General features: G+C 46.3%; 2 protein-coding genes across 2 annotated transcripts; both read right to left on the bottom strand.

Moving 5' to 3' along the window:
• Nucleotides 1-1,460: 1,460 nt before the first annotated feature.
• LOC129547319 (F-box only protein 27-like) lies at nucleotides 1,461-14,059 on the bottom strand. Its single transcript, XM_088829971.1, has 11 exons — nucleotides 14,028-14,059; nucleotides 13,336-13,456; nucleotides 7,859-7,861; nucleotides 7,555-7,591; nucleotides 5,651-5,724; nucleotides 5,535-5,571; nucleotides 4,851-5,282; nucleotides 4,656-4,737; nucleotides 4,479-4,574; nucleotides 2,340-2,475; nucleotides 1,461-1,658 (listed from the first exon to the last, which is right to left on the bottom strand). Exons 1-11 carry the CDS (start codon nucleotides 14,057-14,059, stop codon nucleotides 1,461-1,463), a joined length of 1,248 nt encoding a protein of 415 aa, XP_088686097.1.
• Nucleotides 14,060-14,472: 413 nt separating this feature from the next.
• On the bottom strand, nucleotides 14,473-17,555 carry LOC129547318 (F-box only protein 27-like). Its single transcript, XM_055413205.2, has 5 exons — nucleotides 17,177-17,555; nucleotides 16,862-16,976; nucleotides 16,684-16,779; nucleotides 15,316-15,451; nucleotides 14,473-14,616 (listed from the first exon to the last, which is right to left on the bottom strand). The coding sequence occupies exons 1-5, from the start codon at nucleotides 17,526-17,528 to the stop codon at nucleotides 14,473-14,475; spliced, it is 843 nt and encodes a 280-aa protein (XP_055269180.2). The 5' UTR covers nucleotides 17,529-17,555.
• Between the last annotated feature and the right edge of the window lie 5,044 nt (nucleotides 17,556-22,599).

Below are 22,599 nucleotides of genomic sequence, written 5' to 3'. Positions count from 1 at the left end.
GGGTCACACAGAGTCAGACATGACTGAAATGATTTAGCATGCACACGCACACATATTAAATTTGGCATATATGTACACATCACCTACAAATATGCATATAATACAACACATAGGAGTATATATGTGAAAGTTAAATAATATGTTTGCTTTTCAGGCAATGGTCTCCATCTTTCCCTTCCTGTAAATGCCTGTCTCATATTTCTTCTATCCAAAGTCCTCTGGTGGACCCAAAAATATCCTCCAGAGTTGAATCTGAACCAGTATCTACTCCAGGACCACACACTGCAGGTGGTCATGACGCTTGGGTCTGTTTCAACCTGTCAACTCCCCTTTGGATGAAACTGACAAAACACCCACCTGTCAGGGTGTGTCCCATCTTCTACTGCAGGTGGGGGGACAGTTCAGGGTGGACACATCAAAGGCAGCAGTGGCTTTATCTGCTTTCCATCCAGAGACCTGGCGCTCCTTAGGGATCCTGCAGCAGGGAGGGGGCAGCCATGAGCCCTGGACTGGGGTGGGGACAGCCGGATCCTGCCATTGCACGGTTCTCTCTTACCCTCGTGACCGGAATGTCACAAATGTGGCTTCACTGTGACACTGTGCCCACATCCACTGCTTGCCTAAGGCTTCTAGCCCTGGTTGATAACCTTTGACCCCATGATTTCTTTAGGACTTGGGAAATGGGGTTCTGACTCTTCTATTCTCTCCACTGGAGAACACCTTCTCTAGATGTTTCCTTCTGCACAGTTTTTCCTCAACTGAAACAGCTCCTTACTCTGAATCCAGTAGTCACCAAGGCTGTAACATTGTATTGCTATTAAAAACCACTGAGACACTTTGACAAGATTATATTACATTTATTACCTATGATTGGCAGATATGTTCTTGATTTAGTCTCTCCATATTTGAAAAGAATTTCAAAATGTAACAAAATAACTTTATACACCGGTAGGATCCAGGGTAGGGTTGGGCTCAGGGGACGACTTCACTGTTCACAGGGTGGGCAGAACCCTCTGTCTCCAAACAGTTTTTGAGGCAGTTTGACTTCCTGCTCCGAGTCTTGGTCCCAGTCTTGAAACTTCACGAGGTTAAGCTCACCACCAATGGGGGCTGGGATTTTCTCAGCCATAGGGATGTGCTTCTAGTTCAGACATGAGGAGAGGGCTTTCCACACAAGACCAATGAAGCCTCTGCAGCAGAACCAGAAGGAAACAAGGGCAGAGGGCACAGGGGCTGAACCAGAGGGCCTGGCGTGGCGGAGGGTGAGGAGCCCTCTCGCCGTTTCTCTGTCTTCACCTGTGCGTCTCCACTTACTAGGACAGTGCCTGCCTTAGAGCAGTGGCAACCAGTAAATCTGATGTAAGCATGTTCTTCCTGTAGCTTCCGGAACCTGAAGACAGGACCCATTGGAAACTTCAACTGGATTCATGAGATCCCCAGAGGCCAGGAGCTACAAGTCCTTAATAATGAGACGGCTCAGCCAATGGTCCCAGAGCCTGAAAGGCATGGTTGGGTAGTGCCTGACGGACCCGCACAGTCACGCTCGGGTGTAATGGATAGTCTCCGTGCTGCTCACATGAGAACTCAAAGTCCCGGACCCAGTGTTCAAAAGACACAAAGCGAACACCTTTCTTGAGGTTGGAGAACACATGGTTGATCTGTAGACAGAAAAAGATTAAGTCCCACTGTGCCATGGCCTTCCCCTAAAAAGCTGAGCTGGGGGCCTTCTGGCAGGTGGTGTTACCTACAGATGGCTGCGACAAGGTCTCTACTTGCACACATCCTTCTAGAATCGTGCCACTCCTCACCCAGGGGTGGGGTCTAATTCCCACCCCCTTGAATCTGGGAGGGTTTCATTGTAACCAAGTGTGTGCTGGGAGTGATGCTGAGTGACTTTCACCAAGTGACTTCCACGGCGGGGTCACAGAGGCAATGCAGCTTCCGCTGGTTTCTCCAGAAGCCTCATGGTGGAGCCCTGAGCCGCCAGGAAGCAGCTGCCTGCCCTGAAGCCGCCATGCTGTGAGGAAGCCCAACTAGACCATGCAGGGGGATCCCATGGCCAAGCTCTGAGACTAAACCAAGAGCTGCCTGGCCAGCCACCAGCCGCTGTGTACACACTCACACCCCACCCTGCCCTTCAACTCCAGCCTGTGTCTGAAGCGAACGACATGAGACCAGAGCCAGAAACTCCCAGCAAAATCGTCCTCATAGAAACTATAAGAGGAGAAAAGATGACTGCTGTTGATATTAAGCAGCTAAATTCCGGGGCAATTTCTTAATGCAGCCATAGGTCATCATAGGTTCCACTGTCCTTTCCCACAGCCCTCTCAGAGACTCACCTCAAAGAAGAAACTGCTGCCCAACCGATCGCTGGGAAGAGGCAACGGAGAGAAGTGATGCAGCACGGTCTGGTTGGCATCTAAAAGTTGGACAATTAGCCGATATAAACAGTCAGCGTCTCGGTCATCGAACCACCTATGGCAGAAGGGAGACTGTGAAGCCTGGTCAGCCCATCTCTTTGGGGGTCTGCCTGCCTTCAGCTGAATGGCCTTGCCATGCATACAAGTACCAAATGTTGTCATGGGAACTAGCGCCGTCAGTGTCACGGGGGGGCTTGACCCAACTGCATATCTAACTGAATCCATCTGCACTAAACACGCTCCCCAGCTGGTCTGCACATTCATTTCAGAAGGAATGACCTAGAATACCAGGCTTAAAGGTGCATGTGCGTGCTAAGTCGCTCAGTTGTGTCTGACTCTTTGTGACCCTGTGGACTGTAGCCCTCCAGGCTCCTCTGCCCATGGGATTCTCCACACAAGAACACAGGAGTGGGTTGCCATGCCCTCCTCCAGGGGATCATCCCGATCCAGAGATCAAACCCATGTCTCATATCTCCTGCATTGGCAGACAGGTTCTTTACCACTGGTGTCATCTGGGAAGCCTCAAGTTATCTCCTTCCATTGTCTTATTTCTCATCCTATAATATATTTCAGTGGTGGCCAAGATGTCATTTCCAATGTACACAATGGTGACGTTTTGAGGCACAATTTTTTTATCAGTTGTGTAACAGGATCCAGGGGCACCTAAATAAATTGGTGATGGGCTATCCAGCAACATTCAAAGAAATGACCTCCAAACCGACAGCTATGTTTTGATGTGAGAAATTAAAATTGAAAGAATTAAGAGTAATGGGCTGTACAAACACACAAACAACTATCTTTCACAGAGACTTCATATCACTCCACTTCTTAGAAGCAGATGTCCATTCTACTTCTTCCTGCAGTATTTTGTCCTAATTTTGTATTAATATATTTTTGTGTTCTTCTGACTTAAACCTTTCATACTGTTCTGTGTCAGTCACACACACACACACACACACACACGCACAAATGGCCTGTCAGTATGAAATGGTTGGGGCTGACCACATCCTCCATTATAGTCACATAATGGAGGTTAGCCACTCCAGATCAACAACGTGACTAGGACAAAGTATGGAATATGAATTGACCTGGAGGTTAACACAGGATAAAGCCCTAATAAAAACTTGGGTGAGGGCTTCCCTGGTCGCTCAGTGTGTAAGGAACCAGCCTGCCAACGTAGGAGACAGAGGCTTGCTCCCTGATCCAGAAAGAGCCCACATGCCACAGAGGAACTAAGCCCATGCACCACCACTACTGAGCCTGTGCTCTAGAGCCCGTGCTCTGCAACAGGAGAGACAGCACAATGAGAAGCCACGCGCTGCAGCTAGAGAGCAGCCCCTGCTCGCCACAGCCAGATCAACCTCGCACAACAGCAAAGACCCAGCACAGCCTATAAATAAGTAAATAATACAATAAAATAAAGACTCAGAGACTTCCCTGGTGGTCCATTGGCTATGACTCTGGATTCTTAAGGTGGTGGGGGTGGGGATTAGGTTTGATCCCTGGTCAGGGAACTGGATCCTACATGTCAGCCCTTCATGCTGGAATTAAGACCCAGCACAGTAAAGCAAATTTTTTATTTTTAAAAAACCCACTCTTCTGTACAGCTTTTTCTCCACTGAAACAACTGGTTTTCCGGCTGATGTATACCCCTGTCTTATGAAGACAGGGAAATGGAGGCACACTGTGACTTGCCCAAAGCCACAAAGCCAGGAAGCTGGGATTTGAGTGTGAGAGGTCTGGTTGCAGAATGTGACCTCTTAGACAACTCTTCTATCTTGTCCCCTCGTGAACCAAGGAGCATCTCATTCACAGACAAGACTTAGACCCAAGTTGGACCCAAGTCCTCTGATAGGATCCAACCAGGCATCTTCCAATCCAGGTCCCTTTGGGGGCTGAGAGGGTTCAGGGAGAGGATGTTGCTAAGTACTAAAGCTCTGATGGTGATGAAGTCATTTCCCTTCCTGCTTATCTAAGGGGCTGTTAGGAGACCTACATGAAGTCACCCAAACCAAGGCCAATGCTCAGCTAACAGGCTGTTTTTGTCATCACACTCACCAGTCGGAGACACAGATCTCAACGTTTCCACTATCCAGGAGTTCCCGCCACAGACCCTCCTTCTCCAGGTCCAGCACCTGCTTCTGTTGACACCACCTAGGAAAGAGGGAGCAAGGTCAATAAGAACCAAACAAGTACTCAACAACCGCCCCGACCCTTGGGAACTAGGGACATCACCTATAGGTAGACAGGAACCATCTCTGTCTATAGGCCATCAGCGGGCCCACCCTCGCGTTTTCCTCGGCACCCCAGGCAGCCCCTGCGCACAGAACCGTCCGGTTCAAGAATCCTTCTATTAAAAAAAAAAAGGTTGGTGACCGAGTTCCCCGCCAGCCCACCCGCCCAGGTACAGGCTTCTCGTCTTTCCCGTACCTGCCCCTTTCGCGACGCCCACGTGCTTCCACAAGGACCCTTTCCTGGGCTCCCCACCTAGGCCACGAGGGCTCCGGAGGAGGTTTCGTCCTACGGGTCTGCGCTCGCAGAAGCGGCCCAGGATGCAGGGCCCGGGGTCGTCAGCAGGGGGCAGGCAGGTGCGGATGACGGGCCACAGGTCGGGGTGTTTCCAGGGCAGGATGCTGCGCCACAGGTCCCAGCCGTCCACCAGGTCCCGCCAGCGCCGGCACACCGGGCGGCAGTGCCGGAGCAGCGTGCTGGGGGGCAGGTAGCTCAGCACCTCCTGGAGCAGCTCGTTAGGCAGTCGGTTCAGGTCCAGCACCTCCTCGGGTTCCGTGTACAGAGTGGCGACACTGGCGGGCAGGCCCCGGGAGGCCCACAGGTCATCCTCGCCAGGCCAGGCTGCCGCTGCTGGAGACCCGATATCAAGACTTCAGAGTGTCTACGATCTCCAGCCTCCACCAGCCCCGCCCCTACCAGCCACACCCAAAAGTTGTCACTCCCCCAAACCCCATCAGCTGCCTCCCTATCTTCATCACCCCCAGCCCCGTCCTCAAGTCTCCAAACTCCCAAGCTGTCCTTGCCAGGCTCCCATCCCCTCCACTCTCCACCTTGCGCCCCACAGCCGGCCCCCAACCAGGCCGTGCAGCCCCGGAGCCCTACCCTGCATCTCACTCATTGCTCCTTGCAGGCAACCAAGCTTCAGGTACCCCCATCTCTACATCTGCCCTTTTTATTCTCTGGCCCCTCCTTCCTTCCTACCCAGCACCACCCTCCACCACCCACTCCCACTCCCTTTCTGATTCCACATTCTCTGCCCGCCCCTCGCTTCTCACTGTCCTGCCCCTCCTCCCTCTGCCTCTACTTACAAGCCTGCCCCTCCCTTTCCTCCCTGGGTGATCTCCAGAAAATCCCTCCATTGGGCTGTATTGGGACCTCGGAGTAGCTACTCAACTGAAGAAAAGCCTTGGAGGAGGGAGGGGTTGGCTGAAGTAGTCAGTCTTGTCATTGTCATCCCCACCAGTGACCCCTTGGAGTGTCCCTAACCAGGTTGCAAGACGCTTGGTGCTGGGCTTCCCCGGTGGTCCGGTGGTTATGAATACACCTACCAATGCAGGGGATACCAGTTTGATCCCTGGTCTAGAAAGGTCCCGCATGCTGAAGGGCAACTAAGCCCGAGCGCCACTATTACTGAGCCCACGTATACTCACTGCTGAGGTCTGTGTGTGCCCTAGAGCCCACGCACCCTAACAAGAGAAACCACGGCAATGAGGAAGCTGGAAAACTGAAACTAGAGAAAGCCCATGCACAGCAACGAAGAACTAGCACCACCAAAAATAAATTGTTGTTCAGTTGTGTCCAACTCTTTGCGACCCCATGAACTGTCAGGCTTTCCTGTCCTTCACTATCTCCCTGAGTTTGAATCCTTGCTTTTAATTTGTATATCAACTCTATCCAGTGTATGTTGGCAATTTGATCTCTGGTTCCTCTGCCTTTTCTAAATCCAGTTTGTACGTTTGGAAGTTCTTGGTTCATGTACTGCTGGAGCTTAGTTTGAAGGACTTGAACATAATCTTGCTGGCATGTGAAATAAGTACAACTGTATGGTAATTTGAGCATTCTTTGGCATTGCCTTTCTTTGGGATTGGAATGAAAACTGACCTTTTCCAGCCCTGTGGCCACAGCTGAGTTTTCCAAATTTGCTGACATAACGAGTGTAGCACTTTAACAGCATCATCTTTTAGAATTTGAAATAGCTCAGCTGGAATTCCATCACCTCCACTAGCTTTGTTCATAGTAAAGCTTGCTAAGGCCCACTTTACTTCACACTTTAGGATGTCTGGCCCTAGGTGAGGGACCACATCATCATGGTTATCTGGGTCATTAAGAGCTTTTTTGTACCGTTCTTCTGTGTATTCTAGCCATCTCTTCTTAATCTCTTCTGGTTCTGTTAGGTCTTTGTCATTAAAAATAAAAAAAAGACCTTTGGTGACGAGCAATTGCTGGTATTTGGGTCAGACATCTGAGTCGGAAGCTTCCTATTCATTAGGTCGCATAAAATTCTTATCATCTTTATATATCCAACATCACTAACTCAGAGATCACATTGCACAGGAGAAAACAGGCTCCAGCAAATGCACTTCTAATTGACTCCCTAAATAAGTGCTGTTGTTGTTGTTTAGTCATGTTGGAAGTCGTATCTGACTCTTTTGTGACCTCATGGACTACAGCCTGCCAGGTTCCTCTGTCCATGGGATTTCCCAGGCAAGAATACTGAAGTGGGCCGCCATTCCCTTCTCCAGGGGAATCTTCTCGACCCAGGAATGGAACCTATGTCTCCTGGTTGGCACATGGATTCTTTACCACTGAGCCACTGGGGAAGCCCCAACCAACCTTCATGGAGTCTTTTATTACCAACCAGGGTAATAGTAGATATGGCTATGTCCCCACTTCACAGCTCAGAAAACTGAGGCCAAGTGACCTGCCCAAGGTCACACAGCTAGTAGGTGGCAGAGCTGGGATTTGAACCTAACCAGGCTGCCTCAGAGGACTTCCGTGGTAGCTCAGCTGGTAATGAATCCACCTGCAATGCAGGAGACTTTGGTTTGATTCCTGGGTCAGAAAGATCTGCTGGAGAAGGGATAGGCTACCCACTCCAGTATTCTTGGGTTTCCATGGTGGCTCAGCTGGTAAAAGAATCCACCCGCAATGCAGGACACCTGGGTTCAGTCCCTGGGTTGGGAAGATCCCCTGGAGAAGGGAACGGCTCCAGTATTCTTACCTGGAGAATTCCATGGACTGTATGATCCATGGAGTCACAAGGAGTCAGACACGACTGAGCAACTTTCACTCAGGCTGCCTCAAGAATCCTTGGTTTTAATCTGTATACTGACTCTATCCAGTAAAAATAAAAGGGGAGTTACACATATAATTTTCAATATCAGCAAGTAAAACTAGACCTGGATTCTTGCCCACATGGAACTTACTTTCTAGGGGGAGAGACATGGTGAATAGGAGGCATGATAAGCAAATTAGATACTATTGGGAAATCAGTAAAAAATAACCCCCACTGGGATTTCCTTGTCAGTCCAGGGGTTAAGATTACTCTGAGCTTCCGCTATAAAGTGGGTGAGATTGATCCCTGTGCAGGGAACTAAGATCCCTGCATGCCAAGGATTGTGGCCAAGGAAAAAACAAAATCCCCCTGCCACCCTTCCCCTCCAATCCTCTCCACATATGTAGAAAAGAATAAAACATTTTTAAAAAATGAAATAAGCATGAAATCAGACTGTGATTCACACGGGCCATCATGAACATAGACTTAACGTGGAAATGACCTCATGTGTTGGAAGGTGGTCAGTGCTATGGGAAATCAAGCAGGAAAGGGGAAAGGAGGCCATCAGCAGTCTGGGTGGGAGACTCTGAATTCTGAGACATGGACTGACTCATACAGGACAAATTTCTTTTCAATGTGTACATTTTCAATGTGATTTTTACTGTCGAGGTTTTCCAACATGTCCCAAATTGGAAGAGTGGAAGGATCACCCTGCTCCAACAGTTCACTCCTGGCCAATCTGTTTTCATCTCTAAACCCTCACTTGCTCCCCTCAAGGCAATTTGAAAGCAAATCTTAGAAACCACCTCAGTCCCTGGGGTGGCAAAGAGTTAGACTCGGCCAGCCGAACAACTCACTCTTTCACACTTTAGAAACCACACCCTTCTGTCCATAGCAATACATTATTTTTCTGATGTAATCTGTTTGCTAATGAGACTATGAAAATTGATTGGATCTGATCAGGGATTTAAAAAGTGGTTTAAAAAAATAGGTAAAAATCTTCAAGTAAAGCTCAAAGGGAAAATACTGACAAGCAAGTTTGCTGTCTCCATTCTTCAATTTCCTCCTGAGAGACAATCACTGTTAATTTTTGGAATCGTATCCCATGGAGTATGCTGATTAAGAAGAAAAACAAATATAATTGGGTTCCAAAAGGGCTTTCCACCTAGAAGATAATGATTTGAGAGTAATGGCTTCCAGGAGGGGAAAGTGTATAAGGCACCCCAGGGGCCTTTTGAGAAAGTTAGGTCTCCATTTTTGGTGTCCCAGTAATGGGAGTGCTTTTTGGAAGCCTGCACGGGACAGCGCCCCCTAGGGGAGAGCCGTCCTGGATTCCTCCTTTTGGTCAATGTTGTGCGTGCTTTCCTGGAGGAGGAAAGCTCCCAGATGGGCAGTCACTCACTCCAACTCCATCTGGCTTCATGTACATTTGGAACAGAGCCAGTGCTTGTGAACACTTATCTTAACTCTTAAATGGCCAGGAGGGAGCTCTTTTGACATTTAGAGAAAGTCAGCTTGATAAAACACCTTTTCAAAATTCTGACCCTGAAAGAGTAAATGATTTCCTAGGAGAAACCTTAAAGTTATAACTCTTGGTATGTCCTTGAAAGGTAAAACAGCCCACATCATCTGAGACTACAGCCTTAGCTCAATTAGTAGAGTTTAAAACAGAAAGGGAGAGAAAAAAACGGGAGAGGGACAGAGACTTTCCGAAACTTAAGCAGGGACAGTATGAGATCTCTGTCTGTGTCTATCTAGATGTATGTATGTCTGTGTGAAAAATGAAAGTATTAGTCGCTCAGTTGTATCGGACTCTTTGCGACCTCCTGGATTTAGCCCACCAGGCTCCTCTGTCCATGGGATTCTCTAGGCAAGAATACTGGAGAGGGTTACCATGCCTTTCTCCAAGGGATCTTCCTAACCCAGGGATCGAATCCAGGTCTCCTGCATTGTCAAGCAGATTTTTTACCGTCTGAGCCACCAGGGAAGCCGAATGTCTGTGTGTACATAAAAAATATATGTCCTTATCTCTGGATGGTGCTATCAAAATATTACAACATTAATATTGTTAACAATATTCATTTTTCCCACCTAAAAGTATGGGATATCTTTCCATTTCTTTAAATCACTTTCAATTTCCTTTATCGATATTTTATAGTTCTCAGCTTATAAGATTTTCACCTCCTTTGTCAAATTTATTTCTAAGGTATTTATCTTTTGATGGAATTTTTTTGTTTGTTTAAATATTTATGTATTTGGCTGTGTTGGGTCTTAGTTGTGGCATGCAGAATCTCTGCCGCGGCTTTCCAGCTGTAGCTCACAGGCTCCGGAGTGTGAGGGCTCAGTACTTGGGTGTGGGCTTATTTGCTCTGAGGTATGTGGGATCTTAGTTCCCTGACCAGGGATCAGACCCTCGTCCCCTGCATTGCAAGGTGAATTCTTAACCACTGGATCACAAGATATGTCCGTGTTGAAATTTTAAAAGGGCTTTTTTTTTTCACTTTCTGATATTTCATTGTCAGGGTAAAGAAATGCAACAGATTTCTGTATGTTAATCTTGTAGTCTGCTACCTCACTGAATTCGTTTGTCAGTTCCAGTATTTTTGTGTAAAATCTTGAATGCTTTCTCTATATAGAAGCATGTCATCTGCATTTATGGCAACTTCACCTCTTCTCTTCCAATTTGGTATCTTTTATTTCCTTTCTTGTCTCATCCTGGTTGCTAGGACTCCCAATATAATGTATTTTAGAAGTGGTGGGAGTGGGCCTCTATGTCTTGTTTCAGATTAGTGGGAGGGCTTTCAGTTTTTCACTGTTGTGCGTTACATTGACTGTAGATTTGTCATTCAGTTCGGTTCAGTTCAGTCGCTCAGTCGTGTCTGACTCTTTGCGACCCCATGAATCACAGCACGTCAGGCCTCCCTGTCCATCACCAACTCCCGGAGTTCACTCAAACTCACGTCCATTGAGTCGGTGATGCCATCCAGCCATCTCATTCTCTGTCGTCCCCTTCTCCTCCTGCCCCCAATCCCTCCCAGAATCAGTCTTTTCCAATGAGTCAACTCTTCGCATGAGGTGGCCAAAGTATTGGAGCATCAGCTTTAGCATCAGTCCTTCCAATGAACACCCAGGACTGATCAAGTAGTTGTAATTATGTTGAGATGTGATCCCACTATACTCACTTTGACAAGAGTTTTTATTGTGGGTGGATGTTGAATTTTATCAAATGCTTTTTCTGCATCTATTGAGATGATCATGTGGTTTTTGTTCTTTGTTGATGTGGTGCATCACATTGATTGACTTGCATATGTTGATCGTCGTGGTGATGCTGGGATGAATCCAGCTTGATAACGGTGTGTGCTCTTTGTTGGATTTGGTTTACTAGTATTTTGTTGAGAATTTTTGCATCTGCATTCATCAAAGATATTGGTCTGTAGTTTTCCTTTTTGGAGTGGATTTATCTGGTTTTGGTATCAGGGTGATGGTGGCTCATAGAATGACTTTGGGAGTGTTCTCTCCCCTTCAGTTTTTTGGAAGAGTGTGAGAGCAATCAGTAAAAGTTCTCCTTATGTTTGTTAGAATTCCTCAGTGAAGCCATCAGTCCTGGACTTTAGTTTTCAGGGAGTTTTAAAATTGCAAAATCTATTTCACTTCTAGTGATAGGTTTATTCAAATGATCTATTTCTTCCTGATTCAGTTTTGTTGTATGGGTTGTATGTTTCTAGAAACTTGTCTATTTCTTCTAGGTTGTCTAATCTGTTAGCATATAATTGTTCATAATATTCTCTTAATTTTTAAAAAATTGCTGTAATATCTGTTGCTATTTCTCCTCTTTCTTTTAAAATTTATTCACTTTATTTATTTTTTGGCTGTGCTGGGTCCTAGCTGCTGTGCCTAGGCTTTCTCTAGTTGTGGAGAGCAGGAGCTACTCTTCCTTGCAGTGCGTGGGCTTCTCACAGTGCTCGCTTCTCTTGTTGCGGAGCGTGGGCTCTAGGCGAGGAGGCTTTAGTAGTTGCAGCACGTGGGCTTAGTAGTTGTGGTTCATGGGCTTGGTTGCTCCGTGGCATGTGGGATCTTCCTGGATCAGGGATTGAACCTATGTTCTCTGCATTAGCAGATGGATTCTCAACCACTGGATCACCAGGGAAGTCCAGCATGTGGGATCTTAGTACCTGGACCAGGAATTGAACTGGTGCCCCTGAAATGGAAGCGCACAGTTCTAACCACTGGACCATGAGAGAATTCCCATTTCCCCCCATTTCTTCTTGTTGAATTCTTATTTATTTGGGTCCTCTCTCTTTTCTCCTTGGAGAGCAGGCCAGAGCTTTGTCTATGTTGTTTACCCTTTCAAAAAACTAGCTCTTGATTTTATTATTTTTAGTCTTTGAAAAAGTGTATTTTATTTATTTCCTTTCTGAGCTTTATTATTTCTTTCCTTCTGCTGACTTTAGGCTTTCTTTCTTCTTCTTTTTTCTGAGTTCTTTAGGTGATGGGTTAGGTTGTTTATGTCAGGGTTTGTTGGTTGGTTGTTTTTTGGGAAAGCCTGTGTGTTACTATGATTGCTCCTCTTATAACTGCTTTTGCTGCATCCCATAGATTTTTCATGGCTATGTTTTCAATGTCATTTGTCTCAAGATATTTTAAAGTTTCCTCTTTGATTTCATCATTGACCCATTGCTTTTTTACTAGCATGTTGTTTAGCTTCCATGGAATAATTATTTTTCTTGTAGTTTTCTAGTTTCATGCTGCTGTGGCCTAATAAGGTATTTGTGTGTATACACACACACACACACACACACACACACCCCTACATACAAGGGTATGTGCTAAGTCACTTCAGTTGTGTCTGACTCTCTGAGTAGCCAATGGACTGTAGCCCATGGCTCCTCTGTCTATGGGATCCTCCAGGCAAGAATACTGGAATAAGTTGCCATGCCATCCTGCAGGTGATCTTCCAGACTCAGGGATTGAACCTGAGTCTTATGACTCTTGCATTGGCAGGTGGGTTCTTTCCTGCTAGTGCCACCTGGGAAGCCCAAACATACTTACACATATGCATATATGTACAATAAAAATAGAAATGTGTATATATGTCCAAATTAAATTTTATGGTTGCCTTTTTCTTATTAACCGGCTTTTGTCTGTACTGGGTCTTTGTTGCTATGTGCATGTTTTCTCTAGTTGTGGTACATGGGCTTCTCATTACGGAGGCTTCACTGGGGAGCACAGGTTCAAGAGCATGTGCTCAGTAGTTGTGGCCCACGGACTTAGTTGCTCCTCTGCATGTGGAATTTTCCTGGAGCAGGGTTCGAACCCATGTCCCCTGCATTGGTAGGCAGACTCTTAACCACTGGACCAGTGATTGCTTTTTCTTTAGGGCAACTGTCTCCACCTTTAATTTCTGTAAATGCCTGACTCATATTCCTCATATCCAAATTCCTCCAGTTGACCCCAGAATATTCTCCAGAGCTAAGCTGTCCTAACTATGACCCATGCCAAAGCAATAGAGCTCATTAGAACAGGAGGAAGGACCACACAGGTTCCTTCAGGACCCACATTACATGTGGTCACAACTCTTAGGTCTGTTTCAACCTGTCAACTCCCCTTAGAATGAAATTGACAAAATACCCTCTCTTCAGGGTATGTGCCGTCTTCTACTGCAGTGGGGGGACAGTTCAGGATGGACACGTCAAAGGCAGCAGCGGCTTCATCTGCTTTCCATCCGGAGACCTGGAGCTCCTTAGGGATCCTGCAGCAGGGAGGGGGCAGCCATGACCCCTGGACTGGGGTGGGGACAGCCGGATCCTGCCGTTGCACGGTTCTCTCACCCTTGTGGCCAGAATGTCACAAATGTGGTGTCCCTGTGACACTGTGCCCAGGTCCACCACCTGCCCAAGTCTTTTAATGCTGCTTGATAACCTTTGACCCCATGATTTCCTTAGGGCTTGGGAAATAAGGTTCTGACTCTTCCATTCTCTCCACTGGAGAACTGAAACAACTCCTTACTCCGAACCAAGTAGTCACCAAGGCAATAACAATGTATTTCTATTAAAAAAGAGCTGAGACACTTTTGGCAAAATTATATGTATTACCTATGATTGGAAAGATGTTCCTTAATTATTCTCTCCATATTTGAAAAGAATTTCAAAATTACAAAGTAATTTTACATACAATACAATCCAGGGTAGGGTTGGGCTCCGGGGGTGACTTCACTGTTCACAGGGTGGGCAGAACCTTCTGTCTCCAAACAGTTTTTGAGACAGTTTGACTTTCTGCTGAGTCCTGGTCCCAGTCTTGAGACCCCACGAGGTTAAGCTCACCACCAAATGGGGGCTGGAATCTTCTCAGCCATGGGGATGAGCTTCTAGTTCAGACATGAGGAGAGGGCTTCCTGCATGGGACCAGCAAAACTTCTGATGCAGAACCAGGAGAGACAAGCGCAGAGGGCATGTGGGCTGAACCAGAGGTTCAGGGCATTGGGGGCGGGTGAGGAGCCTTGTCCTGCTACAGCATTTCACAGGTTCACCCATGGACCTCCACTCGGTAGAACAGGAGTTGTCTTAGAGTAGCAGAGGCCAATAAATCTGATGGAAGAGCTTTCTTGTAGCTTCCAGAATTTAAAGACAGGACCCAGTAGAAGCTTTGACTAGATTCATGAGGTTCCTAGAGGCCAGGCAGCTACAAGTCCCCAAGTACTGAGATGGCTCAGCCAATGGTCCCAGCTCCTTGAAGGAAGGTCAGGTAGTCTTCAAGGACAGTCCTTGATTAGGGTAGACAGACCCGCACGATGACACTGGAGTTCATCAGAGAGACTCCATACTGCTCATTTCTGAACTCCAAATCCCAGATGTGGCGTTCAAAAGACACAAAGCGAACGCCATTCTTGATGCTGGAGAACACGTGGCTGGCCTGTAGACAGAAAGAGGTTGATTCTCAGTGTGCCTTCAAAGGCTGAGTTGGGGCCCTTCTGGCAGGTGGTATTTTCCCTAGATGGCTCCAACAAGGTCTCTACTTCCACATGGCCTTCTAGAATCATGCCACTCCTCACCCAGGGGTGAAGTCTAATTCCCACCCCCTTGAATCTGGGAGGGTTTCATTGTAACCAAGAGTGTGCTGGGAGTGATGCTGAGTGACTTTCACCGAGTGACTTCCACAGCAGGATCACAGAGGCAATGCAGCTTCTGCTGGTTTCTCCAGAAGCCTCATGGAGCCCTGAGCCTCCAGGAAGCAGTTGCCTACCCTGAAGCTGCCATGCTGTTAGGAAGCCCCAACTAGACCATGCAGGGGGATCCCATGGCCAAGCTCTGAGACTAAACCAAGAGCTGCCTGGCCAGCCACCAGCTGCTGTGTACACACTCACAGCCCACCCTGCCCTTTATCTCCAGCCAGTGTCTGAAGACAATTATCTGAGAGACTGGAGCTGAAACTCCCAACAGAGCCCTCCTCATAGAAACCCTGACCTCATAGATGGCAGCCCACCACGCTCCACGATCCCTGGGATTCTCCAGGCAAGAACACTGGAGTCACTATATCTGAGGGCAATTTGTTATACAGCCATAGATCATCATAAGCCCCACTGTCCTTTCCCACACCCCTGCAGAGACTCACCCTAGAAGAGACACTGTTTCTACCACGCCGGATGGGAAAAGGCAGTGGAGAGAAATGGTCCAGGATGGCCTGGCTGGCATCTAGAAGATGGACAGTTAGCTGATATATGCAGTCAATTCCTTGTCGGTCGTTCCGCCTGTGGGAGGGAAAACCGGAAGGTTAAACTTGCCTTCCCATCTCGCTGGGGGGTCTACCTGCTTCATCTGAATGTCCTTCTCATGCATGCAAGTGCAAAATAGTTCTGTGGTCCCCAGGACTTCCACCATCAGTGTCACGTTGGAGCTTGGCCCCTCTGCACCCCCAATGAATCAGTCTGCACTAAAGAAGCTCCCCAGCCATTCTGCATGCACATTCATTTCAGAAGTAATGAACAAGAGCCATGCTCTTCAAGGTACCTCCTCCCATATTATTTCTCATTCTGTGTTCCACTGGTGGCAAAAGATGTGACTTCCAATGTGTACAATGGTGACGTTTTTAATATACAAGTTTCTTTCCAATTGTTTAAAAAGATCCAGGGAAATCTACTGCAGAAGAGCATGGCAATCCACTCTAGTATTCTTGCCTGGAGGATCCTGTGGACAGAGGAGCCTGATGGGCTACAGTCCATGGGGTCACAACTGTTGTGACTGAGCACAGCACGGCATAGAGAAATCTACATAAATTAGTGATGGGATATCCAACAAGATTCAAAGACAGAACATCCCATGTCCTTCAGTGGTAAATGGATAAATTATGGTATATTCCCATAATGGAATATTATAAACCAGTGAAGGTAGAGTAACAGCAGTTCCACACAACTGTGGATGAATTTACAAACATGTTATTGATTAAAAGAAGATACATACTGTATAGTGTATAACTCCATTATATATTAAATGTCCAAATGAACAAAACTGATCTATGGCAACAGAATTCAGGATGGTACTACCCTTGGGTTGAAAGTGATGGGGAACAGAGCATGAAGGATGATGAAGGTAGGGCTTGCTAGCAATGTTCTGTTCTTGATTGAAATGAATGTGTTCACTTTGTAGTAGTTCACTGCATTGCACAACCAAGATACATGCTTTTTTGGTGATAGAAATTAAAATTTTAAAAATAAGAATAATAACTGGTGTAAATACACAGTTATCTCTTTTTACAGAGACTTCCCATCACCCCACTTCTTAGACATAGAAGTCCATTCTACTTCTCCCAGAGAATTTTGTCCTAATGTCATATTCATGTATTTCTATATTCTTCTGATTTGCCATTCATACTGTTCTGTGCCAACCCCACACAGGTACATACAAATAATATAATTAGAAATTTAAAAAATTTCAAGCCAAGATCAGTGCTCAGCCGAAGGGCCGTTTTTGTCATGACACTCACCAGTCAGAGACACAAATCTCGATGTTCCCACTATCCAGGAGTTCGCGCCACAGACCCTCCTTCTCCAGGTCCAACACCTGCCTCTTGTGATACCTCCTAGGAAAGAGGGGGAAAGGTCAATGAGAACCGGGCAAGTACTCAACAACCGCCCTGGCCCTTGGGGAAGAGGGATGGTCACCTGTAGGAAGACAGGAAGCTGGTTTGCATATAGGCCCTCGGCATGACCTCCAAGTTTTCCTTCTCCTCCGTCCAGTCATCTTCACGGCTCAGCACGGTCCATTTCCGGAAGCCTCCTGTTAAATGAAAACAGTTAGTGCCCAAGTTCCTTGCCAACCCACCCGCCCAGGGACAAGTCTCCCCGGGGGTTTCCCTTGGGGAAACTCCCGCTCTTCTCTTGGGATCCAGTTCCACCCGGTTCACGGAGTCCAAGCGCCCCAGGCGTCTGGCCCCCCCACCTTCTCCCTGGAGTAGACCTGCTTCCTGGGCTCCCCACCTAGGCCACGAGGGTTCCGGAGGAGGTTGCGTCCTACGGGTCTGCGCTCGCAGAAGCGGCCCAGGATGCAGGGCCCGGGGTCGTCAGCAGGGGGCAGGCAGGTGCGGATGACGGGCCACAGGTCGGGGTGTTTCCAGGGCAGGATGCTGCGCCACAGGTCCCAGCCGTCCACCACGTCTCGCCAGCGCCGGCACACCTGGCGGCAGTGCCGGAGCAGCATGCGTGGGGGCAGGTAGCTCAGCACCTCCCGGAGCATCTCGATGGGCAGTTGGTTCGGGCCCGGCGCCTCCTTGGGTTCGGGCTTCAGCGCGCAAACACCGACTGGCCAGGTTCTGGAAGCTGAGGTGCACATGGTCTCCTCTCCAGGCTTGGTTGCCGCTGCGGGAGAGTCAGTGTCCAAACGTCAAGGACCTGCAGCTCTGACGGCCAGCCCCCGCCAGCTGCACTCCAAGAGTGCCATTTCCAAACCCTGTCAGCTGCCTCTCATCCTCACCACCCCCACCAGGCCCATCCTCAAGTCCCCAAACTCTCAACTCATGCTTTGCCAGGCGACCACTGCAGACCCTCTTCTCCACAGGCAGTGCAGCGCAGCGCAGCACAACACAGCACAGCACAGCACAGCCGACCCCCACCCAGACCACCCCCGTGACCTCGCAGACCCCAGAGTCATACCCTGCATCTCAGCCAGTGCTCCTGATGGGCTAGCCTGTCACCTTGTTTTCTGGGCCTCCATCGCCAAGTCTGCCCTTTTTATAGGCCCGCCCCTCCCTAATACTAGCACCGCCCACCCAGCCCCACCCCCGGCCCCACCTTCCCACTGACAATCTAATCTCTACCCCTCCGCTCACTTCTCACTGTCAGGCCCCCTCCTCCCTCGTCCTTGAACAAATTTACTAGCCAGCCCCTCTGGCCCCATCCCTCATATTCTCCAGAACCCCTTCATCAGGTTGTACTCAGACTAGGGGAGTTAAAATGGAGCCAAAGGTGACATGGACAATGTTGTCAGACATTTATTAATACAAATGTTCTAGAAATTATATGAAGTTCCAAAAATTTTAATTATTCCATGATGCAGTCATGCTTCTAGCTATTATTAATATCTTAAAGTTTGTATGTCACAGAAATAGCCAAATTTCTTTGACGACTGTATTATCAGGTCTTTCAGTTTAGTTCAGTCGCTCAGTCGTGTCCGACTCTTTGCGACCCCATGAATCACAGCACGCCAGACCTCTCTGTCCATCACCAACTCCCGGAGTTCACTCAAACACATGTCCATCGAGTCTGTGCGTAAATCTTTTGCCCTCGTAGACAGTTATTGTCTTACTCCAATGCTTTTACAAAAATGCTTGTCGATGACTTGCTTTTATGCTACGAAACTAAATTAGACTTGGTAGCAAAGGGACTTTCACTTTGTGTGATGGTTATTTCAGAAACGACTCTCTTATGGAAGGCTACTGAAGAAGTAGTAATGGGGTCGCCTTTAACTATGTCTCACAGTCAGTCGAGTCTCTTCTATACTTTCAAAACACGCCACACAATTCTACAAGCCAACAGACTTTTATGAAGAACTGTTGCTTTAATACCCTGGTTTTTGTGGGTTTGTTTTGTTTTTTTGGCCACGTGGTATAGCTTACAGGATCTTAGTTCTCTGACCAGGGATCAGACCTGGATGCCCCACAGTGAAAGCACCAAATCCTAACCACTGGGTGGCCAGGGAATTCCCAATACTACTCTGACTTGATCTGCTCTAGTCTTGCAACTTCCAGCATCACAACAAGAAAAAAAAATGATTGCATTTTGTTAACAGATTGGATTAACTTCTTGCTCCCAGGAATGACCTGTTAACAAAAGAAACCCCTATTGATAATACTGATATAATTAGTTTTATGGATGGGTCCTACGTAAAGGATGAGCAGGGACATTATTGAGCTCGATATGCAATGACACCCACAGTGGACATAACTTAAAAGCTCTTATTTACCAGAAACAAAGGTAGCACAACATGCCAAATTAACTGCCTTAATTTTTTAGCTTGTCAATTAAAGGCCAGGTAACAAATATTTATACTGACAGTCATTATGTTTTTGGAGTGGCACATAACTTTGGAATGCCATGAAAACAATGAGTAATTTTTAAAAATTATTTATTTCATTGTGCCCAATCTAGGTTTTGGCACCTGGGATTTTCAGTCTTCATTGCTGTAATGTGGGATCTAGTTCCCTGACCAGGGATCGAACCCAGCCCCCTGCATTGGGCATGTGGAGTCTTAGCCACTGGATCACCAGAGAAATCCCAACAATAAAGTTTTTAACATCTTCAGGGCAACCTACCAAAAAAAAAAAAAACACAGAAAACCGATTGACAACTTATTAATTGCTATACAGCTACTATACAACTGCCAAGTTCAGTTCAGTTCAGTTCAGTTCAGTCGCTCAGTCGTGTCCGACTCTTTGCGACCCCATGAATCCCAGCATGCCAGGCCTCCCTGTCCATCACCAACTCCCGGAGTTCACTCAAACTCATGTCCATCAAGTCGGTGATGCCATCCAGCCATCTCATACTCTGTCGTCCCCTTTTCCTCCTGCCCCCAATCCCTCCCAGCATCAGAGTCTTTTCCAGTGAGTCAACTCGTCGCATGAGGTGGCCAAAGTATTGGAGTTTCAGCTTTAGCATCAGTCCTTCCAGTGAACACCCAGGATTGATCTCCTTTAGAATGGACTGGTTGGATCTCCTTGCAGTCCAAGGGACTCTCAAGAGTCTTCTCCAGCACCACAGTTCAAAAGCATCAATTCTTCGGCGATGAGCTTTCTTCTCACATCCATACATGCCAAAGCAGTTATCAATTATTAAAACACCAGGGCATTCCAAATCTGACACTATGGAAGGTGAAAGGAATCACTTGCTGATGCTGCAGCCAAACAGGCAGCTTTAAATATTTATTCTGTCCAGCTGTGAAAATGTCCACTTTTCTCCATTAACCCTGATAACGCAATAAAAGGTTTTTTCCTACGGGTTCAAGAAATCGCTGCTAATGAAGAGAAACAGATACAGCAACAAAAAGGAGGTATTTTGACCCCAGCACACAAATATGGTTTAGCTCTAATAAAACAAAACCCAAACCAAACATTAGTGTCTATTGAAACCCAATGGTTGATACTTCATCATGTACATTGGACATCTGAGAAAGTAGTTTTACAGGGAAAACAATGTTATGAAAATTTTCACCCAAGATGGCTCAAAGGAAACACATTACATTATTGAGATACTTTAAAAAAAATTGGGAACTAGTTTTACAAAGAGCTCACAGGAGATGGGAAGGATCATGGATTACAATTCAGAGATTTTGCTTATTGGAAAGGACATTAAAAAATGATTCTTTGCAGCCACCATAGAAAGGAAACTTATCAGATATTATTACCTAATCCATGCACTGACAAACTGAGAGACATTAATTCATGGATTCACATCTCTATTCTCCACCTGAATGGACTCTGATGGCTCTTTCTAGCACTTAATTTAAACTAAGACAAGTATCACCAAGCTCAGAAGAGAAGAAAATGACAAGAGTAGCAGACAGCTGACTGAAGAGTCTGGGCCACACCTGAAAGGCACACTGTACCAGTTCAAATGTACTGTTACCAAATGGCTGTCTTGCAATCAAAATTAAGTTATTAAACTCTTCAGTAACACTATCACTACTGAGGGCAATAACTACTGGGGGCAATTTAACCAATCACTGGATTTTGTCATCAGATTCATCGGTCAATAAGACTAATAGAAGCACCTTGTAATTCTCATCACTGACATTCAGATGTTCCTACTGCTGCTAAGTCACTTCAGTCGTGTCCGACTCTGTGCGACCCCATAGACAGCAGCCCACCAGGCTCCCCCGTCCCTGGGATTCTCCAGGCAAGAACACTGGAGTGGGTTGCCATTGCTTTTTCCATCAGATGTTCCTATAAGCTATTAAAGTATTCCCATTAGCATATAGCCTCATGTTTGTTTACTACATTCAATTAATTTATACGATTATGAAGTTTCTATGATGAAAAGCTGATGCTGCAAAGCCAAATGGCTCTTGATTTTTAAAACTACTTTGCAGGGAGAAACTTGCGCGATAATTCAGGACAATATTGTATTTTCACATCAGATGAGTCCTCTAAAATAAACATCTAATGACTCATACAAAGTAAAACGTTCTTCAAAGGACGCACTTTTTAGTCTAAATGAAATCTCTGGTAAATGGTTCAGTTCTGGTTGGCTTAAATATCTGCTCCTGACTTTGTTATTGTTGTTGGCTCTGTTGATTTTATTCTATTTCACTTATAGAGTAATAAAGTTTTGCACATCGCAGTGTATATTCAAAACTCCAATTAAATAAGGATGTCTAAATGACCTGAAACTATTGATTCTATCTATTGTTCTCTATAAAGGCCATGCATAAGGCACATACAGGGTAAAACAGGCATAAGTCCTATTGGACAACCTAGAACTATCAGTCTTTGTGAAATATTCTCTAGCATAACCCCCTAAAAGGAAAGGAAAAACTAGGCTCTTAAGACTGGTATCAAAGAGCATGATGAATTCAGGACAGGTGAGCAAACACCCTGGCATCGAGAGCCAGATATTTGATCACCTAATGCTTTCTATTGAAATAATAATATTCAAAAGGGGAAAATGATGAAATAAAATTTGTATTTGAAACAGGAAGAGAAAAAATTAAACATAAGGGACTTCCCTGGTGGTCGACTGGTTAAGAATCTGCCTTGCAATCCAAGATTTGATCCCTGGATTTGATCCCTGGTTAGGGAACTGAGATCCCACATGCTGTGGAGCAACTAAGCCTGCATCACAACTCCAGAGCCCATGAGTTCTGGAGCCTGCACACCACAGCTTGAGAGGTGCAAAGAGAGATCCTACATGACCCAGGAAGGATCCCACAAGCTGCAACTAAGATGTGCCACAACCCTGGAGGCACAAGAGGCCGTGTCTGATTTCTTAGTCATTAGCTGGTTACAGATGGGCTTAGATTTCACTTTTATGTGTATACCTTATAATTTCAATACAAACTTAAAACATAAAACAAGAAGCGAGCTTAATAACTGTTGAATCTGGGTGATGGGGTTGTGAGGTTTTATTATGCTATTTTCTCTCCTTGTGTGTGTGTGTATGAAAGCTCAAAGTTTAAAAAAAGTTAATTCCATAAATGATCCAGCAATTCCACTCTGGATAAATACCCAAAAGAACTGAAAGCAGAGTCTTGAAGAGATATTTGTACACCCATGTTTATAGAAGTATTCACAATAGCCGTAGGTGGAAGTAACCATGTGTCCCTTGACAGATGACTGGATAAGCAGAATGTGGTGTTTTTAAGACTTGAATGTTGTTCAGCCTTAAAAAAGAAATTCTGATACATGCTACAA

The sequence above is a fragment of the Moschus berezovskii genome, chromosome 22 (genome assembly GCF_049115385.1).
Source record: "Moschus berezovskii isolate FMDL1 chromosome 22, NW_MosBer_1.0, whole genome shotgun sequence".
Taxonomy (NCBI): Eukaryota; Metazoa; Chordata; class Mammalia; order Artiodactyla; family Moschidae; genus Moschus; species Moschus berezovskii.
The sequence above is the reverse complement of the archived record's forward strand: the minus strand, read 5'-3'. Positions and strand labels throughout refer to the sequence as shown.

What these genes read in the sequence shown, in the direction of transcription:
- LOC129547318 (XM_055413205.2), bottom strand. Translation starts at nt 17,528, where the DNA reads ATGTGCACCTCAGCTTCCAGAACCTGGCCAGTCGGTGTTTGCGCGCTG. An exon ending in CCGGAACCCTCGTGGCCTAG is followed by an intron (nt 16,977 to 17,176) that starts GTGGGGAGCCCA and finishes TTCATTTAACAG; the next exon opens with GAGGCTTCCGGAAATGGACC. An exon ending in AGCTTCCTGTCTTCCTACAG is followed by an intron (nt 16,780 to 16,861) that starts GTGACCATCCCT and finishes CCTCTTTCCTAG; the next exon opens with GAGGTATCACAAGAGGCAGG.
- LOC129547319 (XM_088829971.1), bottom strand. Translation starts at nt 14,059, where the DNA reads ATGGCTGAGAAGATTCCAGCCCCCATTTGGTG. An exon ending in TGGATTCTTTTACCAGCTGA is followed by an intron (nt 5,725 to 7,554) that starts GCCACCATGGAA and finishes GTAGAGGCAGAG; the next exon opens with GGAGGAGGGGCAGGACAGTG. An exon ending in GGGCGTCGCGAAAGGGGCAG is followed by an intron (nt 4,738 to 4,850) that starts GTACGGGAAAGA and finishes TTCTGTGCGCAG; the next exon opens with GGGCTGCCTGGGGTGCCGAG.